Below are 23,106 nucleotides of genomic sequence, written 5' to 3' on the forward strand. Positions count from 1 at the left end.
AACTTGGTGAAGGAAATAGACATACAAGTCCAGGACGCACAGAGTCCCAAAGAAGCTAGACCCAAAGAGGACCACACCAAGACACATCATTAATTAAAATACCAAAGGTTAAAGATAAAGAGAGAACCTTAAAAGTAGTCAGAGAAAAGCAGTTAGTTAGCTACAAGGAAGTTCCCATAAGACTGTCAGCTGATTTCTGAAAAGAAAATTTTGCAGGTTAGGAGGAACTGGCAGGAAATATTCAAAGTCATGAAAAGTAGGAACCTACAACCAAGAAAACTCTTCCCAGCAAATCTATCATTTAGAATTGAAGGGTAAATAAAGAAGTTCCCAGATAAGAAAAAGCTAAAGGAGTTCACCACCACTAAACGAGTATTATATGAAATGTTAAAGGGTCTTCTTTAAGAAGATCAAAAATTTGAACAATAAAATGGCAATAAATACATATCTATCAACAATTGATTCTAAAAAAACAAAATAAACAAACAAGCAGAAGAGAAAGAGAATCATAGCTACAGAGAACATGTTGATAGTTGCCAGATGGGAGGGGGATTGGGGAGATAGATGAAAAGGTGAGAGAATTAAGAAGTATAAATAGGTAGTTACAGAATAGTCACAGGGATGCAAAGTATAACATACGGAATAGAGGAGCCAAAGAACATATATGCATGATCCATGGACTTGGACAATGGAGGGGACTGCCTGAGGGAATGGTGGGATGCTGGGTAGAGGGGGGTCAAAGGGGGAAGAACTAGGACAACTCCAATAATCTAAATGAAAAAGTTTAACTTCGTACAATACTGTCTCAGTGAGAAAGCAGAAAAATGTAGCTTTTTAAAAGAGAATTATTAAAGTCAAAATGTTGCTACTAAAGGCTCACCCCATGATGAGGAGAGAATGAAGCAGAATTGGGATACCTCCCCCACTCTGAGCTCAGATCTGCTTCTGGCCCCTTCTCAACACTCCTGCCTGGTAAAACCTTCATCTTCTTCCTGGTAATTCAATTCCTTTCTCAGCTCACCTCAGAAGTGACTCAAACCACAAGCTGCCAAGGCTGGAGAGGCTACAGGGATACTCTGGTTTTCAAGCCCACACCTTATCCTGGAGCCAGCAAGGCTGAAGACATTTACACCAGACGAAAATGTGAAATGATACTATGTCTCCTATTTTAATAGCAAACCTGGCAAATTCAGTCATGATCTCCTGACTAACCAAGCAATGACCCTGCCAAGCCCCACTTCCTAAACCCATAAGCAGAGGCTGTCTATCTCAGCACATGGCAGACACCAATCATAGCCTTACCTTCCCTTTAAGCGTCTGCAAAGCATCCAGGTAGGCTGCCAGCATGGGCAGACTTAAGGTCTCCACCAGGGTAGTGTGCAGCCACTGGATCAGCTTGGTGTCCCAGCTCACACTTGCCAGTGCCTGCCGCACTCTCCTTGCGCACTTGTCCACAGCAACGCGGCGTAGCACAGGTTCATTGCAAGCCTGAAAGACATACATCAAGTGATAAAACACGAGGTTCATTTTGTTGGCAATGTGGGGTGAGGGGGTGCGCATGTGCGCACTGTGGGCAGCTTTGGGAGTCTCACCCCTTCATTGGCCAAGCGGGCAAGCCGGTCAGACTGCAGTGCTTTGAGGATCTTGTTGAATAGTTTGTTCTGCGCCATTGTCCAGCCTGTTCTGTAAGGGAAACTCTGAGGAATTAAAAGTCAAACCCTAGGAACACTCCCCATGCACATACAGTGTACAAAGATTATGCCATGTTTTTTGTTCCCACTGTAAAATGGCATAAGTCAAAGTAGCTTAGTCTAAGACCACTGAACTAAAGCACAAAACCAAGAATCTGGTCCCAGTTCTACCAATGAGCCACCTCAGCATATGCTCGTATTAATATATACACTACCAGTCAAAATCAGTCATAATAAAGTCTCTTTAGTGCTAGTCAAGCTAATTATTTATCTAGTAGTAGCTGCAATAATCCATTAGTAAATAGAAGAATGGTTCCACTGCAGACATATTTAAATTTCACAAGGTTAATATTTCATACAAAACAGCTGACAAGATGAGCAAGCATTTTAGTGTACTAGAACCTCAGACTAAGATAAGAGGATATTTAAAATTAGCTTCAGGAACAAAAATAGAACAGAAAAATAAATGAAGTGGCTGTTTTTTTTTTGTTTGTTTCTTGTTTTTAAAGGGATTTAAAAAGAAAAGATTTTATTTATTTTTAGAGAAAAGGGAGAAAGAGAGGGAGAGAAACATTGACGGGCTACCTCTTGCACACTCCCAACCCAGGCACGTGCCCTGACTGGGAACTGAACCAGTGACCATTCTAACGCTCAACCCACTGAGCCACACCAGCCAGGGCTGCAGTGGCTGTTCTCCTACTCCCTAATCTTCTACCCTACACTAACCTCTCTCCTTTTTCCACTAGAATTTTTTTTTCTTTCTGTATGTCACACGATTAACAATTTACTTTTGAATGTCTGTTCCATGTGAGTTAACGCTGTCATCAGCACAGGATACAGGCATACATATCCTGCTTGTGGATGGTGGGATGTGTCCTCCAACTCAGCTGGGAACCCCTGCAATTAGAAACCTGTCCCACTACCCTGTCCTGACCAGTCATAACCTGCATATTGAAGTGGCACTTATTAAAGTCCCCCTCCACTCTGGTCAATCTTAATTACCCTGATACCCCAACTCTGGGCAGTATTCTTCCTAAAGATACTGAGAGAAAGGTAACGAAAGATGCCCAATTAATATTTGTTAAGGAAATCTCCCAGCCATAAAATAAATTGGTGATAGATTACCTTAAAAATATTTTTTAAAGTAGGTGCCAGATCCAAATAAGGACCTGGAATAAGACTAAGGTAGTAGTTCAAACCAATGGAGATAAAGGAAGTGGGGCTGAGACAACTAGTAGCCACATGAAAAAAAGAAATCCTGGATTCCTACAAAATAAATTTCAAGTGGAATTAAAAGTTAAATATCAAAAAATAAAATTACCAAAGTACTAGAAGAAATAGTGCTATCCATCTATCATAGAATAAGTAAAGCTTTTCTTAAGTATGACCTAAAACCTAGAAGCCTTAAAAGGTAGAAAGATAAATGTACAATGTAAGTATTTCAAACTTCTGTAAGGAAAAAGAGGAAGTGTCATAAAGTCAAAACACCTGCTAGTTCATTAAAATAGAAAAGGCGCTAGAAAATTAAGAAAAAGACAAAATATTCAAAACAAACAGTGGGCAAAGAACATGAAAAGGCAGTTCATATAAAAAAGTATAGTCAATCCTGTTTAAAATCAAATATGCAAGTTCAAATAACAAAATATTATTTTTCACCTATCAAATGGGTAAAAATTAACGTTTAATACTACTCTGTGTTGTGAGGACGTAAGAAGATAGGCCTCTCCTGACTTTGATAATGGAAATATAAATTAGTATACCCTTTTGGAAAGTCAATTTGGAAAATCACTTTTGGAAAGAAATCATTCAAAAAACCTAAGTCAGATCATGTCACTCTGCTCAAAGCCCTTCAATGGCCCATTTTAATCTGTTAAAGGCCAGTTATTGCCATAGACTATCTTGACCCCACTCCCTGCCTCCCAAGTTCCAAATCTCTGAACATCAAACTACACCAAGAAGATAACCTATTTTCTAGAGCTTATCTTTCTAAGAACACCAATAACATGGCCCAGTCGCTATGAAGAGGGAGGATAAATTATCCTTTCTAGTTCCCTTTGTACAACTGTCCCACTGTCCTTGGAGGGAGTAAATACCCTTCAGAAAGGAGGAAAATATGATCCAACTTCTTTTCCTTCTGTAAAATAAATCTCACCTACATATTTTACAACTGATCACAGTCACACAGTCCAGGAGAACAGTAACTCAGAGCCATGACTCTAACCAGCTCTGCGATGAGGAGCCAGATGTGTGGCCTCAGTCTCTTTGACTATAAAACAGACATGGATCTCAGGTTTCTCTAGTTAATAAAAACTCTGGTTAGCTATAATTATTGACAAAAGCAAAAATTGTTAAGAAAGCAACAGAGTCCACAATCACCAAATTCTTCAGAAGTTCTCCGTGCTAGACCAACTCCCTTCTCAACCTCCAAGCCTCCTTTTGTAACACTGTTCTGGGTACCAGAATCAGCCTTGGGCTTCTGAGAATTGTCCTTTTACTTCTTTTCCCCTAGTTCTCTTGGCTTATTCCTGCTACTTCATTAAGATCCTGTTAGGTTTTGTTATAGATTGATCCTCAGAGATTTTGGACTTAGGGTGTGGGGAGTGGAAGCTTCAAGTGTTGGGACCCAGGACACCGTGGATCCAGGAAGGTTTGTGGGAATCAGCTGGTTCACATCATTTAAATGCACAAAACACTCACATGAGTAGCATCTCTCTTCGCAGAGTGAGTCTCAAGTGAGCTTGGGGATCTGATGGTGGTGGCAGGAGATAGGATGTTCTCAAGTAGTTTAAAAAGCTCTCTGGAGATACATGGATGTATTCCCATGTTACTACACTACTTTGTTTTTACTGGCTGGTTCTGCCCTGTTGGTGGGCATTTAGGTTGTGTTCCTTTTACTGCCCTTATGAACAGGTGCAGTGACCACCTCTCCTTTCCCCATAACACGCACATGAACACATCTATCTCCAACTTTATTATTGCTGTGCAAGTGTCTCTGACGGATAAATTTCTAGAGGTGGAAATGAAAGATCAAAGGCTATCTGTGCTAAAATTTTTGAATTTCCATTTCTGTGAAAAAAAATGCATAAGGAACCTGTGGCATCTGAAAGTGGTATTACACTGCAGCCTTACCCCCAGCAATAATGCTCATTTATAGGTTAGGCAACAAGTACAATTTCTTCATGTTCCACAATCGCTTAAGCTTTCTCAAAGACCATTGATCATGTTGCACACTTTAATCCCAAGGAGAGCAAATGAGGTATAATTTATTTATGAGGCACTAACAGCATTTCCAAAATTGTCCTGTTCTTTATTATATAACAGGATGTTTTCTCCATTTGTTTTTCTTACTCTATATTTATTCTGAAACCCAAAATGATGGCAGCAAGGAAAATGAAGTGAACAAACTGGGAAGGGGGTTAGAAAACTATTTAGAAATTACTCCTATACATCAATGACAGCTAAAATTAAATTTAAAAAGCACAATGTTGGGAGTCTAAAATCCCAGAAAAAGTTCTTAGGATTGTTGCTGGATATATACAACAAAGTGATTCTAAGAACTGAAATATGTTCTCTATATTTTGTCAGCTTCGTGGAAGGCTGGAAAATTAAGTGGGCAGGATAAAAAAGGTCTAACCTAAGATTAAGATAAAGAGTATGCAAAAGATATAATTAAGGAAAGTTTTAAAAACAGGAGACAGAATTTTAAATACAAGTCTAAACAGTCAACTAGCTGATGAGAACTGCAGTGAGTCAACACAGTCCTCCTACCTAAATCTATTCAATTTTCAAGAACACAAAAACACCCATTCTTCATTTCTTAGATGAGGTTGGATAATCTTATGTTTTCCATGCTGTGACTGAACCTGAATAATGTTTTGACCTCTAGATCATCTTATCCACAACAGCCAAAAGTCACATTGGTCCTAAAAAAGGCTAATATTTTCAAAGGTAATTATTCTTTTCTCTGATAGAGACTAATTTTTCAAGGGAAACTAATTCAATATGAAAATGTCTAAAGTTTTTTTTTTGACCAGAAATGAAACAGGGAGAGACAAAGAACATCCAGAGAGATGAAATAGGTCACACTTATATTTCAGATTATAAAATTTTTTCCCCTTAAACACCAAGAGAAAGGAAGGAAAGAATGAAAGGGAGAGAGAGAGGGAAGGGGGGGAGGGAGGGGAGATAAACAACACAAAGATCTTGGACTCAAAATTTCAAACATCTAATCTAAGATTAATACACAGATATATACAATATTGAGAGAGGTCATTAGAGCAAATTTAGAAAAGGAGAATGGTTTTCTTTTGGCTGAATTCAGAGAAGTTTTGATTTCTAAGATAAGACAATCTGCTTTAGGACACTAGACTCTTTTACTGAAATATTGGAAATGTACTAAATTCATTTGAGCAATGCTGAGACATATCATGTATCAGGAGTATTTTATTGAAGGTCTTTCAAAAGCTGTACATCTAATTAAACTTGACATTTGAGAAACATTTGGGGGCGGGGAAAGCTGATCCAACTTTTTCAGCACAACATTACTGCCCTAGCAAAATGTAAATCATATTTTTTAAAAAATAAAGTTTTTTCTTTTCTTTCGTTCGTTCTTTCTCTCTCTCTCTCTCTCTCTCTCTCTCTCTCTCTTTCTTTCTTTCTTTCTTTAAATTAATCTTGGAGAGGGAAAAATGAGAGCGAAACATCGATTTGTTGTTCCACTTATTTATCCATTCATTGGTTGCTTCTTGTATATGCCCTGACCAGGGATCTAACCCACAACCTTGATGTATCAGGACAATGCTTTAACCAACTGAGCTACTCAGGTCAAGTACACAACTCTGGCAAAAACACAGGAAAATGATCTAGACTGGTGGTCAGGAAACGTTTTCTACAATGGACTGGACAGTAAATATTTGAGTCTATGGGCCATGTGGTCTCTGTCACAACTATTCATCTCTGCGGTTGCAATGCAAAAGCAGCCATGGACAACACCTAAAAGGGTGGGCATGACCATGATCCAATAAAACTGCATTCCTAGACACTGAAATCTGAGTTTCATATGTCTTCTTTTGATATTTTTTCAACCATTTTATAATGTAGAAAACCATTATTAGTTCATTGGCTTATAAAAACAAGCAATGGGCCCGATTCGGTACACAGGCCCTAGCTTGCTAATCCCTGATCTAGGCAATTCAATCAGTCAGAGACCTAAACCATTTCATAAATTATCAGGCATTACTACAGAAAGTCAAAGTCAATTTAGGGAGGAGGGGGCTTCATTTTCTATACACAGAAAGTTATCTGAAGGCAGTTACTACTGAAATAATTCAAGAGGGGAAAACAACACTAACAAAGAAAGTTAAGCGCCTGACTCCACTGAAAGAGCTCTGAGGAAAAACAAATTTCTAGTCCTACAATCCATGAGTTCTTGATGTGGGAAACTGTAATTTCATACAGGAAGAAAAGAAACAGCAATTTAACAATCAAGTCAAGGGAAAGAATGGCAACAAAATGATTATAATCAGAGCGGAGGGAACTAACTGCAAGCTCCAAACAGGTTATGGATCCAGAATTCAGGGACAAGGTCATAAAATGGTGACCTCTGAAAGTAAAGCCACTAAGTATCATCAAATAATAAAATCAGCTGTGTGCAAAGTGACCTACCTGAAAGATGGTTTGTAAGCCTGTTGCTAATGAGAAGGACGCCTCCAAAATCTCATCAGACACTAAAAAACAAATAATCTGAGATAAAACTGAACGCTAATTAATCATATCAATCTATGATAATGTCTTAACGGAAGGATAGAGGTTCCCATGGAGAAAGATAAGCCCCCCCCAAAATCTGTCAGTGTTTCTCTGCGGGACTCGGCAGGTGAAGCTGTGACCTGTGAGGCCTCCTCTGTGAGTGCTATTGCTTTGAGGAAAGATGGGTGCATCCAGCTATCTTGTTGAAGGAGGAAGCCTCCAGGGCAGGCTCTGCACTTCTGGAATAGAATGGCTTCTCAGATTCTCCTACTGAGAATCAATGCCCTGGCCAGGCCATCCAAGTGTCCCATCTCCCTTACAGTTGTATCTGTCCTTGTAAATTAAGAAACTGGTATTTATACGTATTATTAAGTTTCTGATGACTTTGGTAAGTATAAAGAATCCCTGAAAACCTCTCGATCATCTCCAGAGGTGAAATGATAAAAAACTTCATGCAGTTCTCCCACACAACTTCTATAATTGCACACCGAGGACACCCCAAAGCTCACCTTGTTCAGCCACCAACTGCCCTTTTCACTGCCCTTAAGAAGAGGGTAGAGGAGTTGAGAACACTGGGCTCTGGAAGGAACTGCCTGCTTTGAACAAATCCCCGTTCAATCACTTCCTAAGATTTCTTAACCATCCTGAGCTCAGCTGCTCCATCTTGTAAAATAGAGGTGAAGAAGGGACCTTGAAGAGTTAGTTGCTAGGAGGATTAAGAGATCATACACATGAAGTGATTGGCACAATGCCTGGCACCTAGAAAGTACCTGATAAATGGTGGTTCTTCATTACTACCACTGTCGCTATTATTTCTCATTAACTGTAAAAACAACGATACACTATTTTGCTGAATTCATTGACTCTGGTAATATACCAGTAGTTGACCTTCACTAACAGCAGTTTTCCTCTTTATCCAAAGCTCTGGAGAACATTTCCCCTTCTTAGGGCACAACGTTAATTCCAATTCAATATCCCAAACAATTTCTTCACAAACTCTTCAATCAAAGTGCAGAGTTGCTCCACTTTTAACAGCCACTGCTTTGATCACACAAGCACACCTGCTCAACCTCATTCCCAACTTCTGACCAGGCACATAATTCATGACAATTGCCTCAAACTTTCCTACCCTTTTTCCTACCAAATATCTTCTCTCTTCCATTATTATAAAATGAGATCTTTCCAATATCATGGCAAGTGTACCAGCTACCAATTCCTGTGTAAGATTTTAACATTCCCTTACACATGGCAGATAAACAAGAGAGCCATCAGGGAAATGGAAATTAAAACCACATTGAGATGTCACTTCCCAACCTCCAGAAGGCTGATAATAAAGAAAAAGACAGGTAATAAATGCTGACAAAGACGTAGAAAAGCTGGAACTCTCTTACACTACTAGTGAGAATGTAAAATGGTGTAATCTCTTTAGAAAGTACTCAAAAGTTAAATATGGAGTTATCATATGATCCAGCCATCCCACTCCCAGGTAAATATGCAAAAGAACTGAAAACATATGCCCACACAATAACAAGTACATGAATATTCATAATATCGTGTTCATAACAGCCAAAAAGTGTTGGCAACCAAAATATCAACAGATGAACAGATAAACAAAATTTGGTATATCCATACAATGGAACATCATTCGGCAATAAAATGGAATGAAGTATTAACTCATGTTATAACATGCATGCACCTTGAAAACATTACACTAAGTGAGAGAAGCCAGACACAAAAGCCATATATATATATTGTATGATTCCATTTATAGAAAATGTTCAGAATAGGAAAATTTAGAGAGACAGAAAGGAGTTTGGTGGTTGCCAGGGGTTGGAGGGGTTGGCAGGTAATGAGAAGTGACTACTGATGGACATGAAGTTTCTTTTTGGGGTGATAAAAATGTTCATCAAACTGATTGTGGTGATGAACATGTTAAAATGTACACACTAAATAGGTGAGTTGTAGGGTATATAAATTTTAACTTCATAAGGTTGTAATGCAATAAATAAAAGATATATGTTCTCCAAATAAAAAATTACAAATGACCTGAAGAGGAGAATGGAGTCCCAGGGTCAGCAGGAAGCACAGTAACAAGTCAGCTGACTCATGAAAATGGGCTGAAGTAGTCATTCAAAACCAGAGACTGCAAATTATATTTAAAAGCCACTCAAATCAAACAGCTGTTAGCTTTTCATGTGACTCCAAAATATTTTCATGACTCTAGTTATAGATCATATAAAATAATATCTTACAAATTCACATTTAATGCTTTTGGGATTTCTTTTGTAGTCTGGGTAATTCCCATATCAGATCTTGTACTATACAAGTTACAGAGTTAGTCATACCTATCAAATTTAATTCGTTTATTTATTCGATAAATGTTTATCACATGTCTACTATGTGCCAGGCAGTGTCCTGGGTGTCAGGGATGCAAAGAGGGTGAGATACAAGCCCTTGTCTTGAAGAGCTCATTGCACAGTGAGCTGAGACTTATAATGCACTTAGAACAGATGTGTGGACGCAAATGAAATAAGCACCCAATAAATGTGTTTTAATGCAGACAATGATAGAAAATATTTACAGTGCAGTGAACATTAATCCTGTAGTGACCAGTCCTCCTGTGGAGTGGCCTACCTGTTGACATGCTCCTCCCAGTCCTCTGGTGGGGGAGGGGCATCTGCATCGGTCCTAGCAAAGATGACATGCCGTTCACACTCGTTCATCACGCTACGTGCCTTCTGATTGTCGTAGAGTGGCACAGGAGTTGATGTGACTGTCTCCACATCTATTGGGACATCTGATTCACTGTAAACAGGTGAGAAGATAGGACCAGGACATGTGTACTTTATACAACACAGGTGTTTAACAATCATTTAGTTGCCAAAAATGCCTCTTCAATATAGTCAGCTTTCAAGTATACACAAGTACATTATAGCCACAAGAAAATTATGGTCCAAAGTAATCTTTCCCACACTTGTCGAGATCTCTGCCCTCTGACACACTCTCTCCCACCCCCCAACAGGTCTTCTTTATTTTTATTTATTTTAAATTAATTAATTAAATTGTTTATTTATTTATTTTATTTTTAGAGATAGGGGAAAGGAGAAAGAGAGGGAGAGAAACATCATTGTGTGGTTGCCTCTCAATCGTGCCTCCAACTGAGGACCTGATGTGCAACCTAGTCATGTGCGCTGACTGGGAATCGAACTCGAACCAGCGACACTTGGCTCGCAGGTCGACGCTCAATCCACTGAGCCACAGCAGCCAGTGACACACTCTTATATGCTAGGAGACACAAAGTCATTTTTAAATGACTGTATGCAAAAAATAAAAAGCAGCTATTTTTTAAAAAGACAAATATATTCTATAAGCAAATAGTTGTATTCTATAAGCAAATAGTTGATTCTCTATAGGTACTTTCTAATACAACAGCTATAGGTCACATGAAACTATTTAAATTAAGAAAAATTACACAGAATTAAAAATTCAGTTCCTCAGTCATACTACCCACATTTCAAGTGTGCAACAGACATATGTGACTGGTGGCTACTGTACTGGATGCACAGGTATAGAGCATTTTTATCACTGCAGAGTTCTGTTGGACAGTACTGATCCTGAGTTTTAACTATTCATACAAACTTTGCCTTTCACTAGCAAATCAACTGGCAGTTGATTATAAAGCCTCTGATTGTCTAAGAGAGACTGTATGGAATGTAGACACCTCAGCTATTTAACTCACTGTGAAAAGAGCCTAGAACAGAAACAAATAGAAACAGACATCTGAAGGATCTTTTATATTTTAAAGTGTTGTTAAGGAAATCCTAGTGCCGTAAGGATACTTTACTGGACCAACTGTCACTTCAAATACTATGCCAATCAAACCGGTCAACTGGTTGTCTACCAAACATCACTTTAACTTTCTGACCTCAGTGACTTTATTGCAACTATTCCCAATGTCTGGAGTAATTACATCATTCTGAAATGAAGTGAAATCATGTGTAGCTAGATTGGGTGGTGGGTGAAAGAACTGATTATCTTCTCTGGACCAGACACTGGGTGAGGCATTTAGATATGTGTGCCTAAAAGAGAAATCTTGATTTCATCAGTCCAGCATATCCTCCCTAAGTCTTCCCCAACTCATAGCACCACCCAGCTGCTCAAGCCAGAAATCTAAGAGTCATACTAATTTCACCTGTCCCTTACTCCTGGCCCCTTTCTAATTCACTACAGCAGATCCTGATGACGCTATCTACAAAATAAATCTCAAGGCCATTCATTTTTCTCCATCTGCACTATTCCTGCCCCTATGCAAGTTATCATGATCTCTGGCCCCCACTACAATGGTCTCCTAGCAAGTCTTCTCTATTCCACTCCTGCACTATAATCCATTCAACAAAAATTTGAAGTGATCTTTAAAAAATATAAACACAATCTCTAGTTTAAAATCTTTCAATGATTTCTCATGACTCTTAGAATCAAATTCCTACATGAGATAGCCTCACCCACTTCTCTCTTAGCTCCCACTTACATCCCATTACATTACAACCATACTCCAGACACAATGGCCTAAAATAACTTCATCGAACATGCCAAACTCCCACTTTGAAGGTCTATATATGGAGATGGTTTATAAGAGTAAATAATTTTCTAAGGACTGTTCACAGAATCTCACTTTAAAAAAATATGAGATACAAACACAGGCGTTTCAATGTTAGCAAGAAGTTATTACATAACTAGAGAAAAAGATGTCAAATTCTATATTTAAAGGAGTTCATCAGTTATGCTCTAGGCCAACAGCATCAGGATTATGCTGGATAATTCCCTAAAGTCAGAGGTCCTGTGCCCTGTACAATAAAAAAAGCCAACACAATGCTGCCCTCCTGAAGAAATGAAATAAAAGTCACTATTCTGTATGTGTTTAAAATATGCATATCATGGTACCTCTAGCTCATTAAGGCTCAATGGGGCGTCGAAAGAAGCAAAATATAAGATCTCTATTACACAACAAACCTAAAACCTGTGCTAGAGGAAAGATTAAACACAAGGTCGGATTAAAACACACAAACTAAAAACCTCCTCCCCTAGCAGTTTATAAAATTGCTGAGGGTGTGATTTGGTTATCAAAATAGAACATATCAACAAATCTTGCAATATAATTATAACAACTTAAAGCTCAAAAGCATTGCGAAATAGGTTTATTTAAGCCAAATGTAATTGTATCACCTATTATATACCAAATTTATGAAAAAAAATTCCTAACTCTATAATGTAGGTTGGCTGAAAATACAATCAGACCTAAGAAGGGTTTAGATCACCCATGGGTGAGTTCTGAAACAAGCTAAGGCAGAAAGAAAGGTCTTGAGAATATGCTCCTAAACTCTGCAGGTGAAGCCAGGAAAAGGTTATTTGCCAGTGTTTGGGAAAGCCAGAACACCAGACTAAAGGAATGAGTCTATAATTCTGTGCGGCAGTTTTTAAGTCAACGCTTCAGTCTTTTTCTTCACCAGTTAAATAGTCCTCTTCCATTTCTTCTTTCCATACAAGTCCTATTACCTAAATGGAACAGATTGTTTGCTTCCTTTTGAACATCCTTGCTTTCCTAGCTTGTCAGCTGTCTTGAATTGTTGATGTCCATATAGGCCTGATATCCTCACACTGCTTACCAGAGATGCCTGAATTAAACCTCCAAGCCCCCTTCACCCCCCACCCCCACACAATCCCCCCCAGTCAAATTCTCTGGAATCCCCACCATCCGAACACTGCCCAGTTAGGGCAACCGCAGCAGTCAGAAGGGGAGCCCAAACTCACATGGTACTTTCATGCTGCCTCCGGGGAGTAACAAAGAGCATGCGGGTGGGCCGGGCACTACTGGCATCTGGGTGGGCACTCCATGGCTTGGCATAGCTATGATCCAGAAAAACCAGATCCAGCTCCCGTTCATGCACAGAAAGCTGGAAGAGCAGTGAGGTGCCCATGCGCCGAGCTGAAGTCTGGAAGTCCCTCTCCACACCCCGGTGGGCCATGTCGCTAGAAGGGCAGCAAGTCAAAGAACAGGTGTCTGCATGCTAGTCACCTGCAGTGTGGAACGTTTAAGTCAATTTAGGTACTCTAAATTTCTCCCAACCTGAAACATCTCGTATGCTTCTTACTTTCGTGACCTTCTATCATTCATAATTGAGACTCCATTACACTGCACGCCCTCACCCACCACACGGAGGGTTCCTGAGATCTCACACCACCCTCCAAAAAGGCTCTGACACCATGAGTTCCTCCGTACTCAATCTCAACAAAATTCGTTCACTGGAGAGCTGAGTGACTCCACTGGTCGCAAAGGCTTCCCTCAGACAGATACTAACTTGCTTGGCCAGCGCCTCGATTTCCTAGTGGGCCAGAAGGGTTTTGGCGAACATTACCACAAGTTTTAATTCTTCTCAAATAAGGAAGGATCTCTACTGCTTCTTACCATTCTCTGAAGCTTTACAGCCTTCACAGTACCAGCGGGCAGCGTGGGCCTCAAGGAGGCCCTCTAGGTCTCTAGTTTGATGTTAAATAAGTTTTGCAACAACTTCATAACACTCGAGTTTTTAAACATACAAATGAGGGCTCCTTCCCGAACCGGAAACAAAATACCACGCCAGGAGGTTTTCTTCCGTACCCGGGTGGGCGGTCCCCGCAACCCGCCCGGTCTCCCGCCACCCCTGGAGTGGGGGGTGGGGTCTCGCCCCATGCAGTAGGCGGGGCTTATAATTCACACTGCACAGAAGGCGCCTGTTTGGGAAGTGGGGGAGAAATGAAGCGATTTGGCCAAGGTCCCCGAAAGCTCGCGACCAAAACGCGCTGCCTCGCACCCGCCTCACGCTCGCCCGGCCTAGCCCGGCGCCCGCGGCCCCACACGTCGGGCGGTCCTGCCCGGGGCTCCGGCAACCCGGCTCCTGAGTGCCGGGGAGCCCCGAAGTCCTCGCCGAGCTCTCCAACCTGTCCCCGCCCCGGGCCACGACCCCCCAGAGCCTGCCACCCCAGCAGGCCTCCCCTCTCTCACCAGTAATCCCGGGGCCGTTCGCTGAGCCCGGACGGGCTCCCAGGGCGCGTGCGCGTTAACGCCCCCAAGCCCGGCTCACAGAGCTCCAAGTAAAACGCGGAAGCGGTCCAACAGCTTGGGAAGGGAGGGGTGGGGGAAGCGGTAAAACCAGGAGTGGATAATCCTGCGCCACAAAGACGGGAAGCGGAGAGTTGGGAATGGGCGGATCTGGGAGGCAGGTCAGCGGTGAGTCCGGAATCCGCCTTCTGCATTCCCAGCGGGAGTACGAGAGCCAAGGAGGAAGCTGGCCCCTGCAGCTCCAGTTCTGCTGCCCGCACCTTACTGTTCTTTCGCCCTCTACCAATGACAGAGCAGGATCCCTGAATGGGATGGTCGGGAATTTTACTCCTAAGAAACAACCTCAATAAAAATAAATCGAAAGATAAAAAGTTGCTGTGAGCCTAAAATTGCTCTAAAAGGCGTTGACTGGTGTGGCTCAGTTGGTTGGGCGTCCTCCCACAAAAGGTAAAGGTCACCAGTTTGATTCCTGGTCAGGGCACATGCTTGGGATGCTGGTTCTTCGGGGGGGGGGGGACACAGTGATGTTTCTCTCCCTCTCTTTTTCCCTTCCTTCCCTCTCTCTCAAAAAATAAATAAATAAACTCCTAAAAAAAAAAAAAAAAAAGCCCTGGCTGGTGTGGCTCAGTGAATTGAGCACTGGCCTGAGTACCAAGAGATCCCCAGTTCAATTCCCAGCCAGGGCACAGGCCTGGGTTGCGGGCCAGGTCCCTCATTGAGGGTATGTGAGACACAACCAATCAATATTTCTCTCTCACAATCTATATTTCTCTCCCTTTCTTTCTCCCTCCCTTCACCTCTCTCCAAAAAGAAATAAATAAAATCTAAATAAATACATAAATAATAGAAAAAAGAAAGAAACATTCATCCAGAGTGCTGTTGAAACAGGAAAATAACCATACCTGGCAAGAACACAAATAGACTTCAATGGTAATTACCATGAGGGACCTTAAAGTGTTCAGAAGAAGAAAGATTTCCCGATGAGGGGATTGGGGTGGTCATGAAAGGGAAGTCACCTGAGGCTGAGCTTAGTAGGATCAGTCCATTGCAGAGGGACTGGGAAGGTTGGTGAGGCCCATGTAGAGACAGCAAATGGGCCAAATACCACTCAACACCACTTCTTTGGCCCTCACACTACTTGCTTAGAATTTTATTATTTGCAAACATTTTAAATTCGGGAGATTTCATGTAAAGACCCAGATTTCCGATTCTCTTGAAAAATTGAAGTGTGTGGCAGCACTGGATGCACCTTTCTGGTGTGGCAGGCATGGGGTCTGCATATGCCATCCCTCTGGGCATCCTCACTGGGCTCTGTGGTCCCTGGGGAATTTGGTTTATCATCTGCCCCCCCCCCACACCATCCCTAGGCTAGAGTTAAATGCAGATGTCTCTGGGATGGTAAACGCAATCAGGGGTCAAATCCATCATTTTTGGGTGACTAGTGGATTGGTTCATTTTGGTTTCCCTACTAGTGCAGAAGTGAGACTAATGACTTGTAATGGTGATGGACTTGGTGAAGAGACTCCCCCAAAGGAAGAGACACAGTGCTTCCCACAGCCTGTGCAATGCTACAGGGAGTCCTGAGTGTCTAGAAGAAAGGTGGGGGTTGAGAGTCATGTTAGACAGTGGAGAGAAAGGAGGCAAATTGTCACTTCACAATTCTAGACTATTTCCAATATGACAGAAAGCCTTATCTATAGTGGGGATTTTAAAACTGCAGCGCTTGTTCTGCAGTTTTTCTTTACCTGTGGCCGTGGCAGACATGATTAATTGATAACAGCCCTCTCTCCCTCATTATGCCACTTCACAATCATTTTCTCCATCCAAGATGTCCAATAGATTAGAGTTGGCCATCTCTTCTCCACATCACTTCTCCTTACTCTGATATCCTGCAGGATACACTTGGCCTTCATTTACTCACAAATATTTCTTAAGTTCCTACTGTGTGATAAGTACTGTGCTAGGTGCTGAGGATATGGCACTAACAAAGCATAGTTCTTTATAATCTATATAAATAATTGCTTAATTTATAATTGTGAGAGGAAGGTCTAACATTTAGAAAATGCCAAGCAAGCCCTATGTGACATAAATTATTTACTTCATTTAACCCTTTCAACTATTAGGTTCAATTATAGTCATGTCCAGAGAGGTAAAGTATCTTGCCCAAGGTCACACAGCTAGTTTGTATCAAAAAGGAACTCATACCTAAGCAGTGTGGCTCTAGAACCTGGGCATTTAATCCCTTGCAACTCTTATTGCAATAGGAAAATTCAAGGTGATGAGAGTGAGTAAAATAGTAATTCAACCTTGGCTTGGGTGGTGGGAAAGGTGTCCCTGTGAAGATGACATTGGAGCTGAAACCAAAAGAGGAGAATGAAGTAACAAGGTAGAAGCTGGGAGAGAAGCTCTCCAGAAGAAGGAACAGCAAAGACAAGGGCTCTGAGGTAGAAAGGAGGTTGATAACATAAAAAAAAAAAAAAAAAAAAAAAAGAGGGGGTGGTAGTGCAGGGATGAGGAAAGTGTAGTTAGGAAGCAGTGGTCAGTGAATGGAGCAGTGGAGAGAGATGAAATGGGAGAGACAGACTTAGGCCAGAACCTGGAGGGCCCTAGATGTCCCAGTAGGGATTTTGGTGCTAGCCCTGGCTGGGTAGCTCAGTTGGTAGAGCACCATCCTGATACCACAAAGTTGTGGGTTCGATCCCCGGTCAGGACACATGCAAGAATCAACCAATGAATGCATAACTAAGTGGAACAACAAATCAGTGTTTCTCTCTATCTCTTAAATCAATGATAATAATAATAAAAGGATTTTGGTACTAACCATACACTATTTGGTGTTAACTTTCCTCTTTGTTTTTTTTTTTTTAATGTGTTTTATTGATTATAATGTTACATTTGACCCAATTTCCCTTCCCTCTTCTCCCCTCCACCCGGTGGCCCCCCTCCCTCCAGTTGTCCCCCACTTTTAGACCAGGTCCATTAGTTGTGCATATAGTTCTTCTCAACCTTTCTCTATCTATTCCATTCCCTCCTACCATGCTCCTTAATTCCTATATCATCTCCCTCCCTCTCCCCCTTCCCCCTCCCTGCTGACCTCCCCCCAATATGCTCCCCATACCTATAGTTCTTTTTCCACTCTCGTTGCCTGTTTAGTTTGCCTTTGTTTCAATTCCCTAGCTTCTGTTGTTGTTTCTTGTGATGTAGTTTTCATTTTAGTGTTCATAGTTTTGATCCTCCTTTTTCTAAACCAGTCCCTTTAACATCTCATATAACAGTGGTTTGGATCTAATGAACTCTTTCAGTTTTATTTTGTCCTGGAAACACTTTCTCTGCCCTTCTATTCTGAATGACAATTTTGCTGGATAGAGTATTCGTGGTTGTAGGTTTTGGATTTTCATTACTTTGAATATTTCTTGCCAGTCCCTTCTTGCCTGCAGGGTCTACCTTGAGAAGTCAGCTGATAGTCTAATTGGGACCCCTTTGTACATGATTCTTTTCTTCTTTCTTGCTGCTTTTAAGATTCTCTCTTTATCTTTAACTTTTGACATTTTGATTATAATGTGTCTTGGAGTGGTTCTCCCTGGGTCCAGTTGTTTTGGAATTCTCTGTGCTTCCTGGACCTGTAAGTCTATTTCCTTCCCCAAGTTTGGGAAGTTCTGCTTTATTATATTTTCACTTAATTTTTCAATTTCTAGTTCATCTTCTTCGCCCTCTGGCAAACCAATGATTCTTATGTTGGGCCTTTTATAGCTGTCCCAGAGGTTTCTGATCCTCTCATCATTTTCCTTGCTTCCCGTTTTTTCTCTCTGCACTGGTTGACTGTTTGTTCCTTCTTTGTGTTCTGGTTTGTTGATTTGAACTCTGGATTTTATTTCCTCACCATCTGTCTCGTATGTGGTTTTGTTCCTTTCAGTATGAGTGTTTTTTTATTCTTTCTCATCTTTTTCCAGATCTTTTGTTAATTCTGTAAGCCACCTGATAACAATGGCCCTGAATTGAGCCTCTGACAGGTTTCTTATTTGTTCATCTGTTGGATTGTTCATCTGTTGCCTGGTGAGCTGCACCACCGGGATTTCTATAGTTGTCTGCCTCATTTTGACAGATGCGTTTTGTTTTCTTGGGCCGGCTATAGGGGGCAGTGCCTGTGTACTCGTCACAACCCAGCGACCGGCGGCGATCTGCAACCTTTGTCCCCGGCGCTTTGTCGTCACTGCCCAGCCACCAGTGGCGATCCGCAACCTATTTCGCAGCCCTGTGGCGCTTTGTGTGGGGGCGGGGGTCCAAGATGGATTCCTGCAGTTATTCCGCTAGGAGACCGGGATCCGTCCTCCCGCCCTCTGGGCCTCACTGTTCGAGGCGATATGGTGGCTGCTTCTCCCAGCGTTGGGGTCGCGAGCCGCCGGGGTTTGACTGCAGCCGGGATTGTTCTCCCTGCCGCTGTCCCTGGTGCGACCGCAAACAGCACCACCCACTTTCGCTCTTCCTACCTGCTCAAAGGGCGCCGCTGGTTTATAACTTCATATGTTGGGCTTCTGTGTAGTGTTATTTTCTGGAATTTCTAGTTATCTTTTGTTTTGAGGTAGTTGTATTCCTCTCTAGTTGTAGAGGGAGGCCGAGCATGTCCGTCTAAGCCTCCATCTTGGCCGGAAGTCCTTAGTGAATATTCCTCTTTGTTTTATAAAGAGAGCATAAATTGTATCCTTCACAGAACATATCTCAAGACAGTGGATGGTTTCTGTGTTGACTAGTTGATGATTGATCAACTGGCTGACACCAGCGTGAGACATAGTTCAAGATGAAAAATAAATCTTTACCACTTCACCCACTAAGATGTCTAAAAAATCAACAACAACAACAGCAACAAACGATAGAAGTGTTGGCAAGTATGTGGAGAAATTAAAATCCTCATATGTTGTTGATTAGATTGTAAATGATGTGGTTGCTTTGAAAAACAGTCTGGCAGTGCCTCAAAAGTTAAACAGAGTTACCACATGTCCCAGCAATTCCACTCTTAGTTATGTGCTCAAGATAATTGAAAACATGTCCAAGTACACAAATGTTCAGAGCAGTGTTATCCATAATAACCAAAAAGAGTTAACAACCTAAATGCCCATCAGCTGATGAATGGATAAACTAAATGTGGTATATTTATACAATGGATTTATTAAGCTATAAAAAAAGAATGAAGTTGGTATATATTACAACATGGATGAAACTTGAAAATATTATGCTAAGCGAAGGAAACCAGTCACAAAAACCATGTATGGTATGATTCCATGTACATGAAATGTCCAGAATCAACAAATCTAGTGAGACAAAAAGTGGATTCATCATTTCTATGGGCTATGTGATGGGAGAAATGAGGAGTGATGATGACTGCTAATGGATACGAGGTTTCTTTTAAAGGTGATGAAATGTTCTGGAATTAGTGGTAACAGCTACACAACTTTATGATATACTAAAAACCTGAATTGTATAGTTTAAAAGGCAGAACTTATGGCATGTGAATTATACCTCAATAATGCTATTTTATTTATTTATTTTTATTTTTTTAAATTTTAAATATGTTTTATTGATTATGCTGTTACAGTTGTCCCAATTTCTTTTCCCTTTGTTCCCCTCCACCCACTGACCTCCCTCCCTCCAGTTGTCCCCCCCTTTTAGTCCATGTCCATTGGTTGTGCATATAGTTCTCAACCTCTTCCTGTCTACTCCATTCCCTCCTACTATGCTTCTTAATTCCTGTACCATCTCCCTCCCTTTTCCCTTTACCCCTCCCTGCTGACCTCCCCCCAATATGTTCCCCATACCTATAATTCTTTTTCCACTCTCGTTGCCTACTTAGTTTGCCTTTGTTTTGATTCCCTAGCTTCTGTTGTTGGTTCTTGTGATGCAGTTTTCATTTTAATGTTCATAGTTTTGATCCTCCTTCTTCTAAACAAGTCCCTTTAACTTCTCATATAACAGTGGTTTGGATCTAATGAACTCCTTCAGTTTTACTTTGTCCTGGAAGCACTTTCTCTGCCCTTCTATCCTGAATGACAGTTCCGCTGGATAGAGTATTCGTGGTTGTAGATTTTTTATTTTAATGACTTTGAATATTTCTTGCCAGTCCCTTCTTGCCTGTAGGGTTTCCTTTGAGAAATCAGCTGATAGTCTAATTAGGACCCCATTGTACATAATTCTTTTCTTCTCTCTTGCTGCTTTTAAGATTCTCTCTTTATCTTTAACTTTTGACAGTTTGATTATGTGTCTTGGAGTTGTTCTCCCTGGGTCCAGTTTTTCTGGAACTCTTTGTAAGTCTTCCTGGACCTGTAAGTCTATTTCCTTCCCCAAGTTAGGGAAGTTCTGTTTCATTATTTTTTCACATAATTTTTCAATTTCTAGTTCTTTTTCTTCACCCTCTGGCACTCCTGTAACTCGAATTTTTGTTCGCTTATAGCTGTCCCATAGGTTTCTGAGCCTCTCCTCACATTGCTCATTTTTTGTTTCCTCTTTCTGCACTGGTTGACTGTTTGTTCCTTCTCTATGTTCCAATTTGTTGATTTGATCTCTGGTTTTCATTTCCTTAACACTTGTCTCATATGTGTTTTCGTTCGTTTCAGTATGAGTGGTTTTTATTCCTTCTCCGTCTTGTTCCAAATCTCTTGTTAATTCTGTAAGCCACTTTATAACTATAGCTCTGAACTGAGCCTTGGAAAGATTTCTTATTTGTTCTTCAGTCAGGTTCGTCATCTGTTGCCTGGTGAACTGCGTAACCGGGCTTTCAATCATGGTCTGTTTCATATTGGCAGATTTGTGCATACTTTTGTTTTCTGTGCGGGTTATAGGAGGTGGAACCCCGAACGTTTTGTGTGGAGGCGGGGGTCTGAGATGGATTCCTGCTGTTATTCTCCGCTGAGAGACCGCAAGCCTCTTTCTAGGTCCCCACGCCCTCCGGGCATCACAGTTGGAGGCAACAGGGTCTGCCTTCCCCAGCGTTGGAATCGCATGCTGACAGGGCTCTACTACAGCTGGGATTGCTCCCCTGGCTTTTCTCACAGTCCCATCGCTATCTCCGCTACCACCACAGGCAGCACCCCCCGCCCCCAGCCCCGACTCCGGTTTCGGCCCTCCTACCCGTCCCGACGAGCACCGCTGGTTTATAATTTCACACGTTGGGCTTCCATGTAGTTTTATTTTCTGGAATTTCTAGTTATCTTTTGGTTTTGAAGTAGTTGTATTCCAACTTAGTTGTGGAGGGAGACAGAGCGTGTAAGTCTAAGCCTCCATCTTGGCCAGAAGTTCCGCTGCTATTTTTTTTAAAGGCTTTATTGTTTTTGAGCCACTGAGATTTTGGGTTTGTTTGTTACCTCAGCATAAGAGAGTCCATCCTGACTGTAACGTCCAGCCAGGTTATCAATCAAGTGCAAGAGCAGAATGAAGACTTGTACAGACATGCAAAGGCTCAAGTAGTTTCATTAACTCATATTCATTTTTTAAACATGCATTAATTTTCACACTAATCCCTGGATAAGATGTAACATATAATGTTCAAGCAGAAAAAACCTTTATGTGACAGTAGAGCAAACGACCCGACTTCGTCCTCATGACTAGGGGCCTGGAGAGCAGTTAAGGTGTCACAGCAAAATTACAATGGTGTTGAGATTTTTTTAAACTTTACAACCCAGAGGGCATAAGAGCTTATTAATTAAAAAGCAAATTTCTTTTGTTAAAGAGGAACTAATACCTGAACTTAGGTTTCCTTCAGAAAAAAAGAAGACCTAAATGTTTGCTTGCATGTTAGGCAGGACTTCTCCTAAAATACCACTGAAATTATGTGTTATTTTTTCCTATTCCTTTTCTCAGATTGCCTCTTTTCTCTTATTTTCTTATTTAAATTGTACTTTAGTAACAATTAACTCAAGGTAACTTGTTTGTATAAAGAGAAAATATTACCCTTGTATCTGACTTTGAAATCAGAAGGATAGCAAGAATGAAAGAGAATAAAGAAAAGAAATATAACAGTGGGGAATTGTAACCCACACCACCATTCTTTTGACATTGTTTCTCTAAGTGCTGACTCTGACTAATATATAGCTTATAGATGTTACACAAGCATGTTTGTGTAAGAATTCTAGGAACTTGAAAATATACAGGCCCCGACCTTCCATCATTCCAGCTCTGGCAGATTTGTTGACCTTCAGTCATAAAACCAGAATGATGTAAAACCAGAATGACGCACATTGGACCATTGCTTGACCAGTTTCAATGATCTTATCAGAATGAACTGTGCTAGTCTGCCTGTAGAGAACTTTTCAACCCACTTCCTCCTCTTTTTAGAAGATTTTATTTATTTATTTTTAGAGAGAGGGGAAGGGAGGGAGAGAGGGAGAGAAACATCAATGTGCAAGAGGAACATTGATTGGATGCCTTGTATGCCTCCAACCAAGGGACCTGGCCCCGCAACTCAGGCATGTGCCCTGACCAGGAACCGAACTGGTGACCTTTTGGTTTGCGGGACAACCTCCAACCCCCTGAACCTCATCAGTCATGGCTCAAGCCCCTCCCCTTGATCACTTCGTTCTGTTACCC

At 41.2% G+C, this 23,106-nt stretch overlaps 1 protein-coding gene across 6 annotated transcripts in view; it reads right to left on the reverse strand.

Annotated features, from left to right (window-relative positions):
* The window catches only part of KANSL3 (KAT8 regulatory NSL complex subunit 3), a 52,024-nt gene extending 37,490 nt beyond the window's left edge, over positions 1-14,534 (reverse strand). For 4 of the 6 annotated variants that reach the window (XM_090281824.1, XM_090281828.1, XM_090281830.1 and 1 more), the window contains exons 1-5: positions 14,476-14,534; positions 13,245-13,509; positions 10,071-10,241; positions 1,593-1,683; positions 1,303-1,488 (exon numbers count right to left, since the gene is read on the reverse strand). In XM_090281824.1, the coding sequence (XP_090137950.1) occupies positions 1,303-1,488; positions 1,593-1,683; positions 10,071-10,241; positions 13,245-13,459 (663 nt within the window). In that variant the 5' untranslated portion in view covers positions 13,460-13,509; positions 14,476-14,534. Of the gene's footprint in view, positions 1-1,302; positions 1,489-1,592; positions 1,684-10,070; positions 10,242-13,244; positions 13,510-13,899; positions 14,032-14,475 lie in introns of those variants that run through there. The other 2 variants (XM_090281825.1, XM_090281826.1) reach the window with 2 other exon arrangements.
* Between the last annotated feature and the right edge of the window lie 8,572 nt (positions 14,535-23,106).

Source organism: Furipterus horrens, unplaced genomic scaffold, assembly GCF_987537825.1.
Source record: "Furipterus horrens unplaced genomic scaffold, mFurHor1.1.pri manual_scaffold_6, whole genome shotgun sequence".
Classification (NCBI taxonomy): domain Eukaryota; kingdom Metazoa; phylum Chordata; class Mammalia; order Chiroptera; family Furipteridae; genus Furipterus; species Furipterus horrens.